The following is a 19,198-nucleotide window of genomic DNA, read 5'->3' on the forward strand; positions in this document are numbered from 1 at the left end:
AAAAAACTAAAAAAACATTCTGTAAAACAATTTACATCGTTATAATTACTATGAACTCACTCCCTTGCTTACAAAAGATTTTTTACTGAGCAGAAAAAATTTAGAGTGTAATAGCTATTTCAAAATTCTAGACAAAATAAAGTACATTTACTGAAAATACTATAATGTGCATCACAAAATCTGACACTGAGCACAATACCTAAGTTTATTGATTTGATAAAGTTAGCAAAATAAAATAGAAAAACGGTTGTATGGATACTAAACATTACTATATCATCACATGCAATTGATTATGAAACTGTTTCTATCATAGTTTTCTGAAAAATAAACTGTGACTGCAATTTTCTTGTATTATTTACTTTTTTATATAATAAAAATGGGTTCAGCTTGGGTCTTTCCTGAATTAGAATGGGTTTGGTCTACTTCTAGGAATAGGGAGGGGTTAAGTAAAAGTTTTCAGATCGACCTCTCAACCAGCCAACACCATTGTTGGCATTGTGACTACAGACGTAAAAAAGCAACCTCACATTTCTGAATGGCACGAAAACTACACAGCTTTTCTAAACAGTCACTTTTGTTAGAAAATGTCCCCGGAGAAAAATAGTGTCTGGAACATAATTGGAATTTCGAAAATGCCTATATGTGCAGCAACACTATTGCTTTATTACTTGCGTACCGTGCTGTGAACGGATCAGGTCCAGTCTACATCCAGGACATGGTCAAACGTTACACCCCAGTCCCTTCACTCCTCTCTGCTTCGGCCAATCGGCTTGTTGCTCCCTCACTGCGAGCTAAATCACGACTGTTTGCTGTCCTGGATCCGTAATGGTGGAATGAGCTCCCCATCGACATCCAGACATCAGAAAGTTTACACATCTTCCGCCACAAACTAAAAACACACCTCTTCCTTGAATAAAATTTTCTAAACTAACAATTTAGTAGCACTTAAATGGCACTTACTTATAGAACTTTGTACTTTTGCTTTATTTTTTGAAGAAATTGTACTTTTTGATTCTTGTTGTTCTGGGTTTGCGTCAGCTAAATGAAAATGTAATGTAACACAAGAGACTGAGCAGATACAACTTCTTATGCACGCTTAAGTGGTAAAAGAGTGGAATTACAGATGAGAATAAACACTTTTCGCATTAAAACTAACATGTAAAGAATTAGGTACATTTTGGCTGATGCAAAGTTCCAGTACAGCTAGACACACGTACATTATAAGCCTGTGGTTTCTGTTTGACTTTTGACATCATTTAAACACTCAATGTTAAAGAGTTGTGAACAGTGAGTGAAAGGGTAGTTTTTTATGGCTTTGGCTGATCTGACAGATGATCTTTGTTAGTGAAGCAGGTAAAAGTATAAAGAATAAGGTCCCTGGAGTCAAAAGTGTTGAATAAAGACAGGCATTGAAACAAAAACAAAGACACACCATCTTCACATGAAATCATATTTATTTCTCAATTGAATGGCGAATACTTTGCATCAGAGAAATAAACTCAGCATTTCCTTTCATATCCAATATGATTTGAGTGCAGCTGTGTAATACAGGACTGTGTGTAACAGAAGCTGTTAAAGACTCAGCACGTTTCATTTTACTATTCCTATTTTATTATTCAACATTTAAATCAGGGGAGAGCGCGAACGCAGTCCCCCACTACCAGAAATTATGCAATCGAGATTCCCACATTTGGGGAACGTGAGAGCCAGGCGAGTGCATAGCCGTTGGAAGTGTAGACAACGGCGGCCGCCCATTGGCTCGGAGTCTACACTTGTCTACACTTGTCTACACTTGCCGGCCGCTCATTGGCGCGGAGTCTACAGTTCCCTAGAGCCCTCCCTAGAGAGGTGCGAACGTCGAATTCAGCGGCGATGGAAAAAGGTAAAAAGTCACCACCGTTTCACCCGGTAAGAGTCGCATTCCTACTAATATTACTAACTAATATGTTCGGCTTGTGCTTCTCGTTCCCACCGAGTGCTTTTCATTCATCATATCTGTCGTACCTAGCTTATTAATGTATTTTTAATAAGCTAAATAATTAATTTGGTTTATTAAATGACTTTTTCCGTGAATGAACTTGTTTATTTTGGGTTTATTCATATGTTAATGTGCTGCCGACGGCCATTCGGCCTCATTTACATAACCAAACTCCGAGTCCGCCAGCGAGCGGAGTTTGGCCTACTCTCGAGACATTTTGCTTAGTTACTGTTACAAAGTATATCTATAAATGTAGGTTGAAAGTGTCCCCGTTAATGTACTACTATCGTATATTGATTCAACGTTACGGTCGATCCGCAAATCAGTGCCCCGACGCCGGCCAACCCTGTCTGTTCAAATTTGACCCATATTTGTCATTCATTTCTCTTATAAAGCTATCATACCTACCTTGACTTAAACTTGCCAATATTACATCAATATGTAGCCCACTCGTATATTTATGAATCAGAAGTCGACATAGCCATAGCAGCCCTCAAAAAAAGGCCAAGAAAGACACTACAGTCCCCCTAGTGTTGTTGTTGTTGCGCCAATGAATGTAAAGAAAAACATGGGCTACATATTGACGTTGATATTTTGTTTCTATGAACTTTAATAGGCAACACATTATTATTTGAGGATGGATTCCGAAGCAGCGACCCATTCAGCAGGTTAGTTTATAACATGCATGTTTTGTCTGCATGGTTATAACATGCATACTTCCATTGTCTATACGTTATGTATAGCCAGCAGAATAAACTGCCCAGTGCGTGTAAAAACTTGTTATGTTATTATGTCATCATTTACAAATATAGTATGAAATGAATGCCTGGGGAAAAAGTCCCAAAACACTTTAAACACTTTGGTGAATATTTGTTCAGGTACAGCCAGCAGCAGCAGACCGTCTGCGGACCCATTGCTGCCCGTGCTGCCCATTCTGGACCCCACTGTGCCCCTGGACAGGCAGCAATGTGTCCTGAAGGCAACCAAAGAGGCCAGGGCCTTTCACAGGCCCAAAGGCTTCCAAGCGCTTCTCTCCCGGCCACCTGCTTGACTCCAGGAAGAACCGGCTGATGTACTGCAACGTTAAACAGCTCTGGCTTCACCCGGACTGCAGGAAAAAGGCTCGCGGCTCCCCTCTCAAGCACCAGATCACCACACTCTACCAGCGGGTGCAACAGAGAGTGACCGTGGATGACGCTGAACTCAGCAAACTAGGGATTCCCATCCTGAAAATGAACAACAAATCTGTTGCTGAGTTCATAAGGAGACAGGAAGCCTTCTCAGCCACAAACGTGACGGATCGAGGTTTGTCTATCCTCCAGCGTCCGCAGAGCATCACCAGCACCAGCCTACCTCCCGCTGCAGAGCTCCCGGATGAGAGGCCGCACACCAGCCGACCTCAAGTGCAGTATGAGGTCACTCCATCTCTGGCTGGCACGCGGAAACGCAAAGTGCCGCATGACAACCTAACGTCTGCACCCCAACCTCAGCAATCAATAGCGGCAGCGGCAGCGGCAGCGACAGCGACGGTCACCACGGCAATCCAAATTATCCACATCCAAAGGCCTCACTGGAAAGACTTTTGTAAATATCACAGACTTCCATATGGCAGTGGACGAGCTTCTGGCCTCTCAGTCCCAGGCCCCTTAGAGCAGCGCTCGAATGCTCTGACACTGGGCTCTTTGTATATATTATATATATTCATATTTGACAGACACAATCATTCGTTTTGTATTATATTTCACTATGCACCTTATTTCTCACTGTTTGAATTTTATATTTTAGAGGTGTTTTTACTGTTGTGCTTGCTGTGTTCTTTGTATATATTTAGCAGATGCAATCATTCTTTTTCCAGTTCATGACATATCTTTATGCACCTTCTTGGAAACTTCTTACTAATTACTTCCTTAATTTGCAAATCACAAGTGTCACAACTCATCAAAATCTTGTTTTGTGTATATATATATAGGCTATATGCACTCGTTACCTCTGTCACAGGCATAATAATTCTCTTGCACTACGAGCTTGATGCCTTTTACATTGATCTCCAGGACAAGGCTTTATATTCTATAATGTATATTTAATCTTTATCTTGGTTGTCATTGCTGTTTTAGATTTATATTTTAAGCTAATATTACAATTATTTATGTTTTTTTACACCTGTGTTTATAAACCTGTGACAACCTATTTTATTATTGAAAATGTGAGTTATTAAAAAAACAAAAATTGCACTCCAATAAACCTCTCTGACCTTTATTTTCATACAACAATTAACAGAATATAAAAAATCATAAACATGACAAGATAAGACAGTCAATTCCTCATCCAGAACATTCCTTTATTACAGTAGCAACAAACATAAAGGTGATAAGCTGTACTTAAGCTCTGCTAAGGCACTTTTAATGTAAACAGATCCACACCAGTGATAGCTTTCCATACAGGTTGTTTTGCCTTTTTTAAACCTTTCAATGTGGAGCTTGCATGAGGGCAAAGGTTAAACTACTTTGTTTGTGTGGTGTTCAGAAAACAATATGGCTTTGAACACCACAAAAACAAAGTAAATCTGTATCATGCAGGATACAGATATTACAAAAGACAGGCAATTACACAGTATAATTGCAACCATAATTCTAAGTGAGTATACAGAAGATATGTACATATATACAGGTTTAATAAATAATATACAATATAAATATGAAAACAGATACAGACAGTCGATACAAATACAGCTCACCAGTCACACACAGTCCTGATCAGATTCTGCCAATAGAGGGAGGTGTTTGATTGACAGGTGTCCGGTAAACTATCATGGTTTCAGGCTTCAAATTTCTTTTTCTTCTACATTAATGACAATGATTTGCTCAGGGGTTTGCACATCGCCAGGGAGGGGGAGGGCTCTAGGGAACTGTAGACTCCGCGCCAATGGGAGGCCGCCATTGTCTACACTTCGGAGGAGAGTGTAGACTCCTGGCCAATGAGCGGCCGGCAAGTGTAGACAAGGGTAGACTCCGAGCCAATGGGCGGCCGCCGTTGTCTACACTTCCAACGGCTATGCACTCGCCTGGCTCTCACGTCTGGCGAATTCCCCAAATGTGGGAATCTCGATTGCATAATTTCTGGTAGTGGGGGACTGCGTTCGCGCTCTCCCCTGATTGAAATGTTGAATAATAAACTAAGAATAGTAAAATGTAACGTGCTGCGTCTTTAACAGCTTCTGTTAAACACAGTCCTGTATTACACAGCTGCGCTCAAAATAGATTGGATATGAAAGAAAATGCTGAGTTTATTTCTCTGATGCAAAGTATTCACCATTCAATTGAGAAATAAATATGATTTCATGTGAAGATGGTGTGTCTTTGTTTTTGTTTCAATGCCTGTCTTTATTCAACGCTTCTGTCTCCAGGGACCTTATTCTTTATACTTTTACCTGCCTCACTAACACAAATTAACTGTCAGATCACTCACAACCATAAAAAACTACCCTTTCACTCACTGTTCACAACTCTTTAACATTGAGTGTTTAAATGATGTCAAAAGTCAAACAGAAACCACAGGCTTATAATGTACGTGTGTCTAGCTGTACTGGAACTTTGCATTAGCCAAAATGTACCTAATTCTTTACATGTTAATTTTAATGGGAAAAGTGTTTTATTCTCAGCGTGCAATAAGAAGTTGTATCTGCTCAGTCTCTTGTGTTACATTACATTTTCATTTAGCTGACGCTTTTATCCAAAGCGACTTACAATAAGTGCATTCAACCCCGAGGGTACAAACCCAGAACATCAAGAATCAAAAAGTACAATTTCTTCAAAAAATAAAGCAAAAGTACAAAGTTCTATAAGTAAGTGCATTTTAAGTGCTACTAAATTGTTAGTTTAGAAAATTGTATTCAAGGAAGAGGAGTGTTTTTAGTTTGCGGCGGAAGATGTGTAAACTTTCTGATGTCTGGATGTCGATGGGGAGCTCATTCCACCATTAAGGAGCCAGGACAGCAAACAGTCTGGTTGGGAGGTCGATCTGAAAACTTTTACTTAACCCCTCCCTATTCCTAGAAGTAGACCAAACCCATTCTAATTCAGGAAAGACCCAAGCTGAACCCATTTTTATTATATAAAAAAGTAAATAATACAAGAAAATTGCAGTCACAGTTTATTTTTCAGAAAACTATGATAGAAACAGTTTCATAATCAATTGCATGTGATGATATAGTAATGTTTAGTATCCATACAACCGTTTTTCTATTTTATTTTGCTAACTTTATCAAATCAATAAACTTAGGTATTGTGCTGAGTGTCAGATTTTGTGATGCACATTATAGTATTTTCAGTAAATGTACTTTATTTTGTCTAGAATTTTGAAATAGCTATTACACTCTAAATTTTTTCTGCTCAGTAAAAAATCTTTTGTAAGCAAGGGAGTGAGTTCATAGTAATTATAACGATGTAAATTGTTTTACAGAATGTTTTTTTAGTTTTTTTAAAACCTTTGTGGATTTGTACAACAGTTTGACTTCCACACTTCTAAATATTGGTAATGACTGTGTACATCCACCAGATGGGGACACAGCTGCTGTTGTGTTTTCATGGAGATGAGGTCACTTTACGTTGTTTCTCTTATAGTAGACGGGTTAAAGTAAAACTGCCACTGGAAACGTCACCACTATTTATCTTGTAGCTATTAGAAGTATAGTTTCTCTATTAGATCATTTATGGGGCCACTGAACGAAGATTTTAATGTGAAAACAGTGTTTCCGGAAGAAGCGTACCACGTGACGCGTACAGCGCCGTCCAGAATTCTGAGACCACTTCCTCCTTCACTTGAACGGGGAAGTGGTCCCATACTTTTGGACCATACTGTAACACAATACAGCAAAGCATTGTGGGAGATAATGAAATCGCTAAACGCTCAAATCAAGCGTTTATTTTTGAATGTTTTTTATTTGTATTCCTACCACTGACTCTTGATATCGAATCGGTTCTATCATCGATTTTTACCATGTTGCTTATTTTCGTGCAACCATAAGTCTGAGTAGTGTGTGGCTGTAGCGGTTGGCTCCACGAAACGTGTACAACTCATACTTACCTGGCAAGGGAGATACCATGATCAAGAAGGTGGTTCACCCAGGGCGAGGTATAGCCATTGCACTTCGGCTGTATTGACCCCTGCGAATTCCCCAAATGTGGGAATCTCGATTGCATAATTTCTGGTAGTGGGGGACTGCGTTCGCGCTCTCCCCTGAATTAAATGTTGAATAATAAATTAAAACTACTTAAAGTTGACGTTCCGATCATCTGCAGGTTCTGTTGAACATAGTCCTGTATTGCACAGTTGCTCTCAAAATATATTGCATATGAAAGAAATTGCTAAGTTTATTTGTCTGATGCAAATTATTCACCATTCAATTGAGAAATAAATACTATTTCATGTGACGATGGAATGTCTACGTGTTTATTTCAATGCCTGTCTGTCTTCAACACTTCTTACTCCAGGGATTTAGTTCTTTCTACTTTTACCTGCCTCGCTAACAAAGATCAATTGTCAAATCAGCGGGAACAATAGAAAAATACTTTTTGACGAAGCGTTCACAACTCATAAAAATTGAGTTTTTGAATGGTGTCAAAATGATACCACAGGCTTATTATGTTTGTGTGTCTAGCTGTATCAGTACTTTGTATCGGCCAAAATTTACCTAATTCTTTACATGTTGATTTTAATGGGAAAAGTATTTTATTCTCATCTGTAATTCCACCCTTTGCCACTTGAGTGCGCAATAAGAAGTTGTATCTGCTCAGTCTCATGTGTTGCTGCACCTATAGGCATTTTCGAAATTCGAAATAGGTTTCAAAGCAAATTTTCTCAAGGGAAAATTTTCTGACAAAAGCGACTGTGAAGGAAAGCTGTGTAGTTTGCGTGCCACTCAGAAATGTGAGTTTTTTTTTTAACGTCTGTAATCACGATGCCAACAATGGTGTTGGCTGGTACTGAGGTCAATCTGAAAACTCTTAGATAACCCCTCCCTTTCCCCAGAAGTAGACCCACCCCATTCTACTATAGGACAGACCCCAGCTGAATCCAAAAACTTTATTTAAAAAACAAGTAAATAATACAAGAAATTGCAGTCATAGTTTGCTTTACACAAAACTACACTAGACACAGTTTCATAATAACATGCATGTGATGATACAGTAATGTTAAGTGTCAATACAACCATTTTTCTATTATTTTTGTTCATTCATGCAGGTCTGATGAGATGCATTATTATTTTATCATGACAAGTTAAGTGCATAGCTCTCTGTGTTACCTTGACAGTCAGATTTGTGACGCACCTTTGAATATTTTCCTTTAAATATAACCCATTTATTTTGTCTTGAAATTTTGAAATAGCTATTATACTCTATATTTTAGCTCTGTAAACAATGTCTAAGTAAGGGAGTGATCTAATAGTAATTATAACGATGTTACTTGTCATCCAGAATGTTTAATTGGCTATCTCCTGCTTTTTCTACTCATCCTCTACAACCACCCTCCCTCACCCTGTCCTTATGTTCAGTCCCTGCATATTCTTCATCTAATGGTCTTTTTAATCTTTCTCTGCCATTTCTCACACCCACACTTTTCCCTTCCCACTACTCTCAGCTCCATCTCGGCCACCGCAGCAGCCGGTGCACAGGCCACGGTGTCGTGTGGCTGGCAGGTTCTTGTACACGGCCCGGCTGTACGGGATGAAGCACAGGCCCAGCTGGAGGTGTCGGGCCAGGCGACAGTATGCAGCCAGTGCCAAGACCAGCAGAGGGGTCACCAAGAGGAAGCCCACCACCAGTAAAGCCACACAGCCTCCGTCAGTCAGCAGGTCGGAGCAGTAGGGGGTTGTCCCATGAGGGCGGACCTATAAAGACCACAGAAAGACATAATGACACGGCAAAAGGTTGTTGATTTGGTCAGTGTATCAACCATGTCAACCTCTTTTAACCTTTATTTGACCAGGGCAATGCTCCACTCTCACATTCACACTTACAGTTTAATCCTCCATTCTGCTAGTAAATATCTTGCTCACTGAAATAAATTTTACTCATCCATGTATCAAATTAAATCACAAGTTTTTTCGTGATTTGAAATGTTTTATCAGCTTGTATTTGGAATTTTATATTTTGCTTCAGCGTGAGGTTGAAGATCAGGTGCACCTTCCTAGTAACTCAGCCCACAAGTGGCAGGGACTCTGTGTCTTAATGAAGCTACAGCAGCATACACAATATGATGATGCAACAATGAAACCCCAACTTTGAGAGAGAACTCCTAAATTATAACATTATAGATGTTATAATACAGATATTTGAAAGCAGTAATGCAGGCTAGAGATGGTCTTTGTGTACTTCTACAGGAGAAATATTTTGTTTCAGTAATAAATTAATCAAATTTATCATGTCACTCAAGGTTCACAATATTTGAATTACACATTTTGCAAATGCAGAATTATTTTGTTACGTTTTCATAATGAGATCATCAAATATTTCAATACTTGTGATAAGTGCTGGGAATAACGGATAGGGAGTGGGAGAAGAAGAGATCAAGGGGTCAGGATTTGAGTGTGAGGGAGGAATGGGAGACAGCAGGCCTGGTTCATATTATCGGCACATTAAGGGTGAAGTGAACATTTTAATGCATGAGTAAAATGCAGGGAGTAAAAAGGTTTTTAGGACGATGAGATGAGGATTGAGCGAGCTCTGGAGGGAGAAGAGTATTTATTATAGTAGAGTGCATGTTGACAAGACAATAGCTAAACTGATAATACCTCATGTATCTCCGAAAATCCCAGCTCAATAATATCAATATTCAATAAGGTAGGTCAAAGTAATGGTTTGATTCATAAATATTTAGAAAATTAAGTTAGTTTAGAATAATTATTAGTTTACAGGAATCTGTATGCTGTCCTAATAGATGTAGAGCTGGTCAGAGAGAAATACCAGGTTTAGGTGAAGTGAGGGACAGAGTAAGCAAGTAAGAGATGGTTTAAACTGTAGTACATGGCTTAGAAAAAATACAGGGTAAAAGGAGAGTAAAGGGCAGCTTTGAAGGGTAGGAGTTGTAATAGATCAGACTCACACAAGTATGCCCATGTTTGTTTGTTCTTGGTGAGGCCTCGTGTGTGGCTCTAGAGCTGAGCCAGGTTTCTACAGTGAGAGGCCATAAGAGTGTTTTTGCTTATGGAGTGTTGTGTTGTGTGGGTTTCTTTACTAAAGTTCCTCACATATGTTGAAAGTGTAGCCTGCTCAAGATAAAGATCCCGAAATACTTAACCCTTGTTTCTTTCTCAACTTCTTCTCACCCTATTTTTCTCTTTTGGATTTCTCCCCCTTTTCTCGATGCTCCCAGGTCCTGGTTAATCCCCCTCTAAGCTGCTGTCACATGAGGTCTAACTGTGAGAGCAGGAGAACAGAGAGAATCTTGATCTCTCCGGTCATTAAGGAGGTCCTCAGCCAACAGAAATGCCATTGGTATGCATTAAAACTCTCTAAACCATTATGACTTCTTGGGTTAGTCCAGTATAAAGCTTACTTGCTCAGAGGAGCAGTAGTTTGGTTTGTTTACATGTACATTTAGTAGGTATACTACATACAGTATATTTTTCTCATGTTCTTATCACACACATCTATGTACTTTCATATTTCATAGCTCTTTAATCCCAGGCTAACTACCTAGCAGTCTTAAAAATGGGGCTCCCTAGACGCCTGACCCCTTGCCTCCCTGCAGTTCATCCATCTCTCAACATCTGAGAAAACCTCAAACTTATCTGATTATGAAACCTCTCACTGATGGAGCCAAACCCCACCCGCAGCCCCAGGCAGAACTATTTCAAACTTTGGATCAAAGTTGTGAGATTAAGACTTTCATGTCTATCATAAAAAGATAGATGTGGCTATCTCTTCATTCCACTCATCATTTGTTTAGATGGAGCAAGTGTATGCGTTAGCATTTAGTCTAACTAACTCTCCCTCTCAGTAAAGAGCACTGTGCTGCTTTTGAATGTCTGTTGGATGATGATGTATATTGCCTTCGCTGCTAGTTAAATTAAGGCTTTTTTCAGTATTTTCTGAAAGCAAGTCTAACTGGACAGTTTTAGTCGAGTTTGAGGCAGAATCTTGCAGAAAAAAACCATCTACACTAAAATTAAAAATCAAAAACCTTTGACATGCATAGACTGCTCACACACCCTCATCAACCCTCTCCCCTGTCCTCCCCTTACTTACTGTAGAGTGGCAAAGGAAGCCAAACACCACCATGACGATGGCTGGTGTCAGGACAATGCCAAACACCACTCCAGCGAGGCAGGCATTGATCGCAGCAATCAGCAGATTCTGAGCTGTTACCAGTACGGAGCAGGCCCAGCAGTCCAGGGACCCCCTTAACTCCAGAGGAGCTTCACTGCCCCCACCACCACTTTCTGCTGCAGAATACGGAGGAGGTACGACCACACGTGAAGGTGTTTCTCTGCCTCCACCCACAGCAGTGGTGGAGGCCAGAGAGTTAGAGTGGTGCAGGTGGTGGTGGTGGTTGGTGTGATGATGGTGGTGATGAGGCGGCAGTTCCTCTGACAGGTCCAAGGTCTGATGGTGGGCCCCCTTTTCTAGAGTATCACTCATACTCATAGTGAACTGTGGGCAGGAAGTTACAGTTAATGCATCAGTGATAAGAGATGGACATTTGTACTATTTTAATTAATTAAAATCTGAACAAGGTAAACAGAGCAAATGTGTGTAGAAACTGTGTGATCAATCCAGATGAGTGTGTTTGACTATTTGGAGAAAACACTGAAGAAAATGGATCATAGTGTGACTAGGGCAGCACTTTTGAACCCAAACAAATTTGACCCTTCAAAGGCTTCAAGTTCACTGAGAGTTTGTATCTGCCCTGTGTGATGTCGTCTGGGAGGTGAAGATTATCAGATCTGATTCGTCAGAAAGGGGCAAATAATTGCTTTATGTAGATAATGCAGGGGAGAGATGAAAGCTATGTGACATCAGTCTGTTTGTGTTCGAATGGGTGTTGCCTACATATGCACTATTTGTTTGCGTTGTCGTACCAGCATATTAAATTCGGTACAGATGATTTTAAAGTTCGAGCGGCACCTTTGCTCTGGATATAATTAATTATAGTTGTATGACGCAGAAATTGTAATGCCTTGATACATCAATTTAATAGATTAGTGTTTGTTTGTCTGTTCTTTACTGTAAAACATGTGAAAATGGTTATATCATGCTAATTGAGGAAAAAATTACTAAAGGGCCAATATGTGTTCAACAATTTTCCTTTTTATTTTCTCCTAAAGCCTAAATGTTTTTTCTGACATAGTTTTCTGCCATGTTATAGAAACACTTAACAGGGGGTGGCTGTTGCTCAAGAGGTAGAGCAGGTCGTCCATAACCCAGAAGGTTGACAGTTCGATATCAGTCTCCCCTCTTTCTAATGCCAAAAGTGCCCTTGGGCAAGATACTGAACCACAAATTGCCCCTGCAGTGTGTGCATGATGTGGGATGAATGGCAAAACTGCTATATCATTTCATCTATATGTATTGGCCTCATAACAATAAAGTATTCAAAACATGAGGACTATGGCACAGCCCTGGCTTCTTAACTGACCCCTTGTTTTATCAGTTAACATTCTCTCTGCTTGTGTTATTACACTTTTATGGTTGCTAATTTCAAATTCCATTCACTTTGGTCTGAATGTGGTACACAGCTGTGATTGGGACAGGATATCCTCACTTCTCAAAGGTCAGGAGACAGTGGTGCCCCAGCCAGACAGGGGACATCTCTGAGTAACTTATTAACGGTTTAAACTCACTGGATATTGGCAGTGACGGTAGAATACATAATTTATAATGCTGCCCTGGGTGGTTTAATGTCTCCCATTGTTGTCCAAAGTGTTATTGTGAGGTGGAAGGTCACACAGGAAAGACCAGCAGGAAAAGTCTAAGCGTGAGAGATGACTCATTGGGACCCCTACTGAAAATACATTCAGGTGCTCCACCCATTTTACTCACTGTTCCCATTTTTTTTTTTTAAGTATAACATTTCATATTGATGTGTGAATATTGATTAACATTAAGCAATTTTGAAGGCGGAAGGGTGCAATGAAGTGACTGTTGTTGCAACATTGTGGTATGTGGTCACCTAAAACATATTGATTCTAAATAGTTCGTCTGTAATAGTATGCAACACAGCAGCTGCAGTGATTAATTCAAAGTTTTTCTTTCGAATTAAGCCATGGGGCTTTTTGTTTTTTCACCGTGTGTTATAACTACAGAGCAGTTTTTGTGTTTCATCCATTCATGGTGAACATCAGAAGTACATAAGCTCTTATTCAGTCAGAATAATATTTAAATGTGAGTGATGCAGCAGCTCTTGTACTCACATTGTGTTGTAGGGCCTGGTGGACCTCTTGCTGTTCCCCCTCCAGGTTGTTGCTGCTTTTCTTACTTCTTCTTGAGACCACTTCGGTTTTCCTCTTACACTTCAATAAAGCTCTCGTACTTTTCCTTTTATTCTTAAACTCTTGACTCCTCTGCCTCAGCAGAAACAGGGTTACTTTTCCCTCCTTTCCTTCTGTGAAGTTAAGAGTGTTTTTGCAGCCTTATCTTCTTAGTGGTGGTATGCTGGTATGTTGGCTTCCCACAGTCTGCTCTCCTGCTGCTTCTTCTCGCCACTATCCAGAGTTGTCAGTGGAACTGATAGTGTCTATTTTTTTTCCACATGCAGCATCAAATTCCTCTTCTCCGGTGATGAAGTCGTAGCACGTAGATGCCCCTTCCTGTCTACTGACAACAGTTCTACTTGCAAATTATGTGGCCTTTGTCTTAAGTATGTCAAACTTCTCTGTCTACCCTCCTCTTTTTACCCCCCTCCATCTAATTGTGTCCACAGTGCTCTCTCTCTTTCCCTCCCTCCTCCCACGCTCCCTTTATCCATCCCACTTTCTCTCCACCCACAAGGCTTATCAGCCCCCCCGCCTTTCTCCAACAACTCCTCTCAGCAAATGGATTCCACCAGTCATATCCAAGACAAGTTATACCCCCCCTTTACCCTGTGCCTGTTGCAATGGGGGCTGGGTGTTGCATGTTGGGGGTCAGGGTGAGGCGGCTTGCCTGATAAGTTGAGGTGCAGGAGAGCAGAAAACGAGGGGGAAGGGCAGCAGAGACAGACAATGTGTGTGTTAAGAGTAGTGGAGAAAATATAGCACTGTGCTGAACAAAATAGTAGGTTAAGCTTTGTTTCAGACCATAATGACGTGACCCAGATATTAATTATCTGGAATATCAAAATATAGCAGTTTTATTCTGGTGGTTGTACGTGGCCAAAAGTTAAGCTTATTCATTTAACACTTTGCCAATATTCAAACAGGACAAATGTAATATGACTCAATTTAAAATAACTGTATAACCTAAAGAGAGGTAGTAGCACATTTTTTAACTAAACCGTAACCTGGCACCTTGTCGAAGATATTCTACCTTTTTACTAATTGTCAGACCAGAGATTGTTTATCCTGGCTATGGCGATCTCAAAAGAAGCAGTCTATGACATAAATTGAATCCACCTTTAGCACTCTTCTTTATTTTAGCTCCTCCTCCACTGGTGTGAAAGTTATAACCCTAACAGAGAAAGCTGTTTTCAATACCTTTTTTTCTGAGAGGTAATGCTAAGGGTGTGTTTACATCCTAATTACCTATCCAACATTTTATAGAATTTAAGTGTTGTAAAACTAGAATTGCTGCACTTATATGCATCCGCCAACAAGTGCAGTTCTGTGTATATATTTCTACACACTTTTTCCAAATTCCTATAAAGATCGCTGAAACATAATCACTTCATCTTTGAGTTGAAGTTGAAGAAATTCCCTTAAGCAGTCTGAAAATATCACATTCAAGAGGCCGGAAACATTTGAGACCACCTGGACCTTTGACCACTGAATTCTAATAAATTTATCAGTGGGTCCAAGTGATTTGTGGTAGATTCTCATATGGCAGTCTTAATATGTATCATTCAGAGTAACTATAGGTCCCTCTTCGACCTTTGACCTACAGCCATCAACATCTAATCAGTCCACTCTGAGTCTAAGTGAAAGTTTGTATCAAATTTAAAGACATTTTAGTGAGTTTCCCGACTCCATACAATACTATGATTTTTTTTTTAATCAGTTATCGGAGGCATGGTATTGTATGGCATCCAAAAACTGATAAAAAGTGCCCCAGATTTCCGACGCCATACTATAATGTGACTAACCCTAACCCTTTCAAACGCCATTTTGATCTCATATTTTATTTTAAGTTTGTTCCATGCCTTAATTAAGTTTCACGTTTTGTCATCGTTGGTGGTCTTTCCCTCCCCAGCCACACATTAAATGCATGAGAAAAAATGTATACCCTTTCACATTGGTTTAGATGTTTATATATTATATCAGAGGTCACCAGAGGACACATCAGGTCAAGTCAGATAAACACATGACAGCTTCGTGAGAGATACTCTATGAATAGAGACGTCATTCTGTCCTGTTTACCACATATGATGAAACATACATTCACTATCAGGAGATGTGGCTCAGATAAAGACTGGTCGAACATAGGATTAAAAAAAGCAGGATGAAATAACAAGAACAAAGTTCGAGGAAGATGGTAATCAGTTAATGATGAGAAAAAGATCAGAGCAAGTTCAATAATTAGTCTTGTCTGATCCTGGTTTTCTAAACTTTTTCCTCTGCTTTGAGCTTCGCTGTTTATTTACTTCCATGCAATCCTTTTTTTTCTAACTAAACAGAGATTGTTCCATCATTTCAAAACAAGATGCAGCATTAAAATAACAATTATGTGATATATTTACAATAAAGAGTGAGGGACTAACTGCTATACTAGTACGTTGTCTTATATCACCGCTGACAGACCAGTTCACAAGGACTCTCCTGTGGGAAACTTGTGATTACAGATGAAATAGTTGGCACATAATCTTTCATCTCAAGTTCTACTAGAGCAGCATAAATACACTTCAAAGTTTTTTTTCATCATGATTACACCATGCCGTTGTGATTGGACTACTGAAGTATTCTCTTTGGAAAAGCACACGTCCTCTTGTGTCACCTGACTGCAGCAGGGTGAACAGACAGACGGATGGAGCTGGTCTTCCTGTGTGATTTGAAGCAGGATTTCCTTTAGTTAGCCCGCTATTCCTCTGTCCCTCTCATGGCCTCCAACTTGACCTCAGGACAATCCGACCTGTCACTTTGCGTGAACACTGAAAGTGTATATACAACCAGGCTTAATAAACGCTATCAAGACCGAACTTAGAAATATACAAGTGACAGCTTTCTGGTGGCCAACATTTAAGGTTATTCTCAAATGATATCACACTTGTAATTATACAAAATAACTCTTTCACTGGCATACAGGCAACGAAGTGGTGTCAGTAAAATCAATTACAAGATACAGTGAGAGGTTAATGTTAGTTATAATTGAAATACAAGCGTCTTTCTTTGTACATGGTTCAAAGTGTTCAAAGCGGCCATCTGTGAAGTTTGGCCGCTTGTATAACCTCCTTCTTTCGTTTACCCTTGATGATGTCTAAAAGGAAACTTTTCTATTGACATGCTTCTCTAACAATAGCAAGCTCAGTAGTGAGGATATTGTTGAAGGGTGCCAAACATCTGTCACATCTAAGGGATATGACATGTTATTGTAGCATTGGAAGGCAGGCTGTGAGCTGGCTGCTGAGTTCATTTAAGATGATGTGCAGTAAAATCCATCAACTTGTCTGCTCCTGTCAAACAACAAACAGTGAAGATGACAACTTATATTATGGAATAATTTTTTTAAATAGGAGAAACAGAAATACAGTTATAGTTAGGAGGACCATTGGCAGTGATTTCAGCCTTATGAACCCATTTATCTAGTGAAGGAGTCTGAATACTTGTATGTGAATATACCAAACATGCATGCATATAATTGGGGGAGAGATAATTTGCTGTACAGCTGCGTATTTGTTTTACAGTGATGACAATAAGGGAGTTGCGTTCATTCCAAGTTTGACACTGGTTGGTTAGTCTTTGTGTCTCTGATGCTGACTGAGGTTGTAATGTTCGTGGCTGAGAAGAAATCAGGTCGTTTCTGGATTTATCAAAAAGCGTTTATTAATAGTCATAGTAATGTCACACAAATTCACAAGTGTTTAAGACATGTCTGGCTCAGTTTGGTGTGTGTGTCTGCAAGTATGTCTGTGTGGATTCTCTAAACAGTGCAGTTATAAATAAATGACCACAAAGAGAAGGAAAAGGTTAAGGTAATATTGCAACAGGAAAAATAGAATTCTCATTTTAAGAAGACAAACAGAAAAAAATGTTGTTCAAAGAGAACATTTAGCACCATCTATCCCGTTATCATATTTAACAGATATCATAAAATCATTAAAATCTCGTCTAAAAGCCCCCTACTTAATAAAAAAATTACCGCTTCTCAAACCACTTTGGAAAAAGTCGTTTAGTTTTTTCTCCTTAATGAGCATACAAACACAGCATTCCATTAGTCATCTTCTCTACGTGAGCAGTGTGCCTATCGTCTACAGGAAAGGTGGTGTTATATTCAAGATAAAGATATCATTTAATATATATCAGGAAAAAAAGACAGGAGTCGGGAGGCGAGCACCAAAGAAACAGCAGCCTCCGCTCCTGATCACACACAACTCCCACATTTCAGTTCTTACAGAGCAATCAGTCACCATAAAAAATATAGGAAAAGAAATCGCAAACTTGTACAACCCCTATTAAAAAAGGGAGAACATTGATATCCAATAAATAGAGGAAATTTTTTAAATTAAATGTACAATGCCAAAAAGAAAAAAAAAATCCAGGCAATACTAAGTCTGCATATCGGAAAACAAAACAATCAGAGGTACTAAACACAAACACCAGATGACAATGATTTTTTCTTTCTTTTTAAAAGAGATCAAGAGTTCATACAGAGATTGTAAAAAATGAACACAAAGACCTGATGATGTGTGACAACTGAATATTAATCTCCAGAGGAAAGAAAAGTAGAATTGGTAAAAACACAAGATTTACAACACATACAAGAATCTGAAGAACAAAAAAAGAAATCCCCCCCAAAACAACCAAAGTCGTTGAAACCCGTATGTTTTGAAGCATTCCAAACAATTGTATTTTTTAAAATTCTTAATGCTTTAGAAAAATGTTCATATCTCTTATTAGTATTTTTTATTTTGTCTCTTTTCTAAATACAAGGCCAATGTGGTATATATCTAGGCTGATCTAGTTTAGAAAAACAAAACAATAAATTATTTAAAAAAAGACAGCACCTCACAGAAAAATTGCAAACAGCTTGTACAAATTTCAGTATTCAAGACGACGACACAGAAAACGTTTTTTCTGGTTCTGACAGAAACGCACCATTGAAACCATCCTCCACAGTTTGTTCAATGGCAGCACCGACTGCCCCCTGGTTCTCAGCTTCACTGCTGCCAGGGTTCCTGTTTCAAAGCACCATCTGAGAGTAAACTGGTATTTTATTGTCGGCTTGGTATTTCCTTTTGTAAACAGTAATGATGAGTAAACGTATTCAACTGGCTGTTCGGCAAGTATTAGCAGTAGTAGCAAAAATGATCTTAAATAATGAATGGTCAAGTTGAAACCCAAAGTGAAACTGTGTCTTTTGTCCCGGCTTGCAGGAGTTTTGGTTATGGCTGAGGAGGTGCAGCAGGGGAGCTCTGTCACCGGGAGGAGGAGGCGGCCTGGTAAGATGACAAAAACACAACCCAGGATTAATTAGTTAATAATGGAATAAATGTAGAATAACTGACAGTGTTTTTTTACTTCAGGTAGAAAACAAAGCTGCAGTGACGGAGGTAAATGTTGACTCACCAGGTTGAAGGAGTCGTAGGTGCTCATGAGCTCCTCTATGCGGTACTGCTCCAGCACCACCACGTTGGTCAGGTTGGGGCTACGCGTACGGGCGCAGTCCTCACAGTGAACCACATACGACTTCCTGTTGCTGCTCTCACTGGTCACAAACAACAGATCGAACACCTCCAGCTGTGGCAGAGGAGAACACAGTTATACAAACATTCACAGTGTAGTCAGAGAAAGGAAATGTTTTTACTTTCAAAAACCACTAAACCTGATATTTTAACCAGCTGTGATCTAAAACCGAACTAATACTATGAGATCAA

The 19,198-nt window shown here is 39.5% G+C and overlaps 2 protein-coding genes and 1 non-coding gene across 7 annotated transcripts in view; 1 reads left to right on the forward strand and 2 right to left on the reverse strand.

The window, feature by feature from the left end:
* The first annotated feature begins 7,052 nt into the window (after positions 1-7,052).
* On the forward strand, positions 7,053-7,216 carry LOC128430686 (U1 spliceosomal RNA). Its single transcript, XR_008334043.1, has one exon. It is a non-coding gene; the product is annotated as a U1 spliceosomal RNA (small nuclear RNA).
* Positions 7,217-8,045: 829 nt separating this feature from the next.
* tmem88b (transmembrane protein 88 b) lies at positions 8,046-13,907 on the reverse strand. The gene is made up of 3 exons (XM_053416656.1): positions 13,389-13,907; positions 11,224-11,628; positions 8,046-8,864 (listed from the first exon to the last, which is right to left on the reverse strand). Exons 2-3 carry the CDS (start codon positions 11,620-11,622, stop codon positions 8,580-8,582), a joined length of 684 nt encoding a protein of 227 aa, XP_053272631.1. The 5' UTR covers positions 11,623-11,628; positions 13,389-13,907; the 3' UTR covers positions 8,046-8,579.
* Positions 13,908-17,129: 3,222 nt separating this feature from the next.
* The window catches only part of kdm6ba (lysine (K)-specific demethylase 6B, a), an 86,190-nt gene continuing 84,121 nt past the window's right edge, over positions 17,130-19,198 (reverse strand). For all 5 annotated transcript variants that reach the window (XM_053415738.1, XM_053415740.1, XM_053415741.1 and 2 more), the window contains 2 exons: positions 18,891-19,061; positions 17,130-18,760 (listed from right to left, as the gene is read on the reverse strand). In XM_053415738.1, coding sequence (XP_053271713.1) covers positions 18,740-18,760; positions 18,891-19,061 — 192 coding nt within the window. In that variant the 3' untranslated portion in view covers positions 17,130-18,739. The remainder of the gene's footprint in view (positions 18,761-18,890; positions 19,062-19,198) is intronic.

This window comes from Pleuronectes platessa, chromosome 23 (assembly GCF_947347685.1).
Source record: "Pleuronectes platessa chromosome 23, fPlePla1.1, whole genome shotgun sequence".
Taxonomy (NCBI): Eukaryota; Metazoa; Chordata; class Actinopteri; order Pleuronectiformes; family Pleuronectidae; genus Pleuronectes; species Pleuronectes platessa.

What these genes read in the sequence shown, in the direction of transcription:
- tmem88b (XM_053416656.1), bottom strand. Translation starts at nt 11,622, where the DNA reads ATGAGTATGAGTGATACTCTAGAAAAGGGGGCCCACCATCAGACCTTG. An exon ending in GCTTCCTTTGCCACTCTACA is followed by an intron (nt 8,865 to 11,223) that starts GTAAGTAAGGGG and finishes TGGTCTTTATAG; the next exon opens with GTCCGCCCTCATGGGACAAC.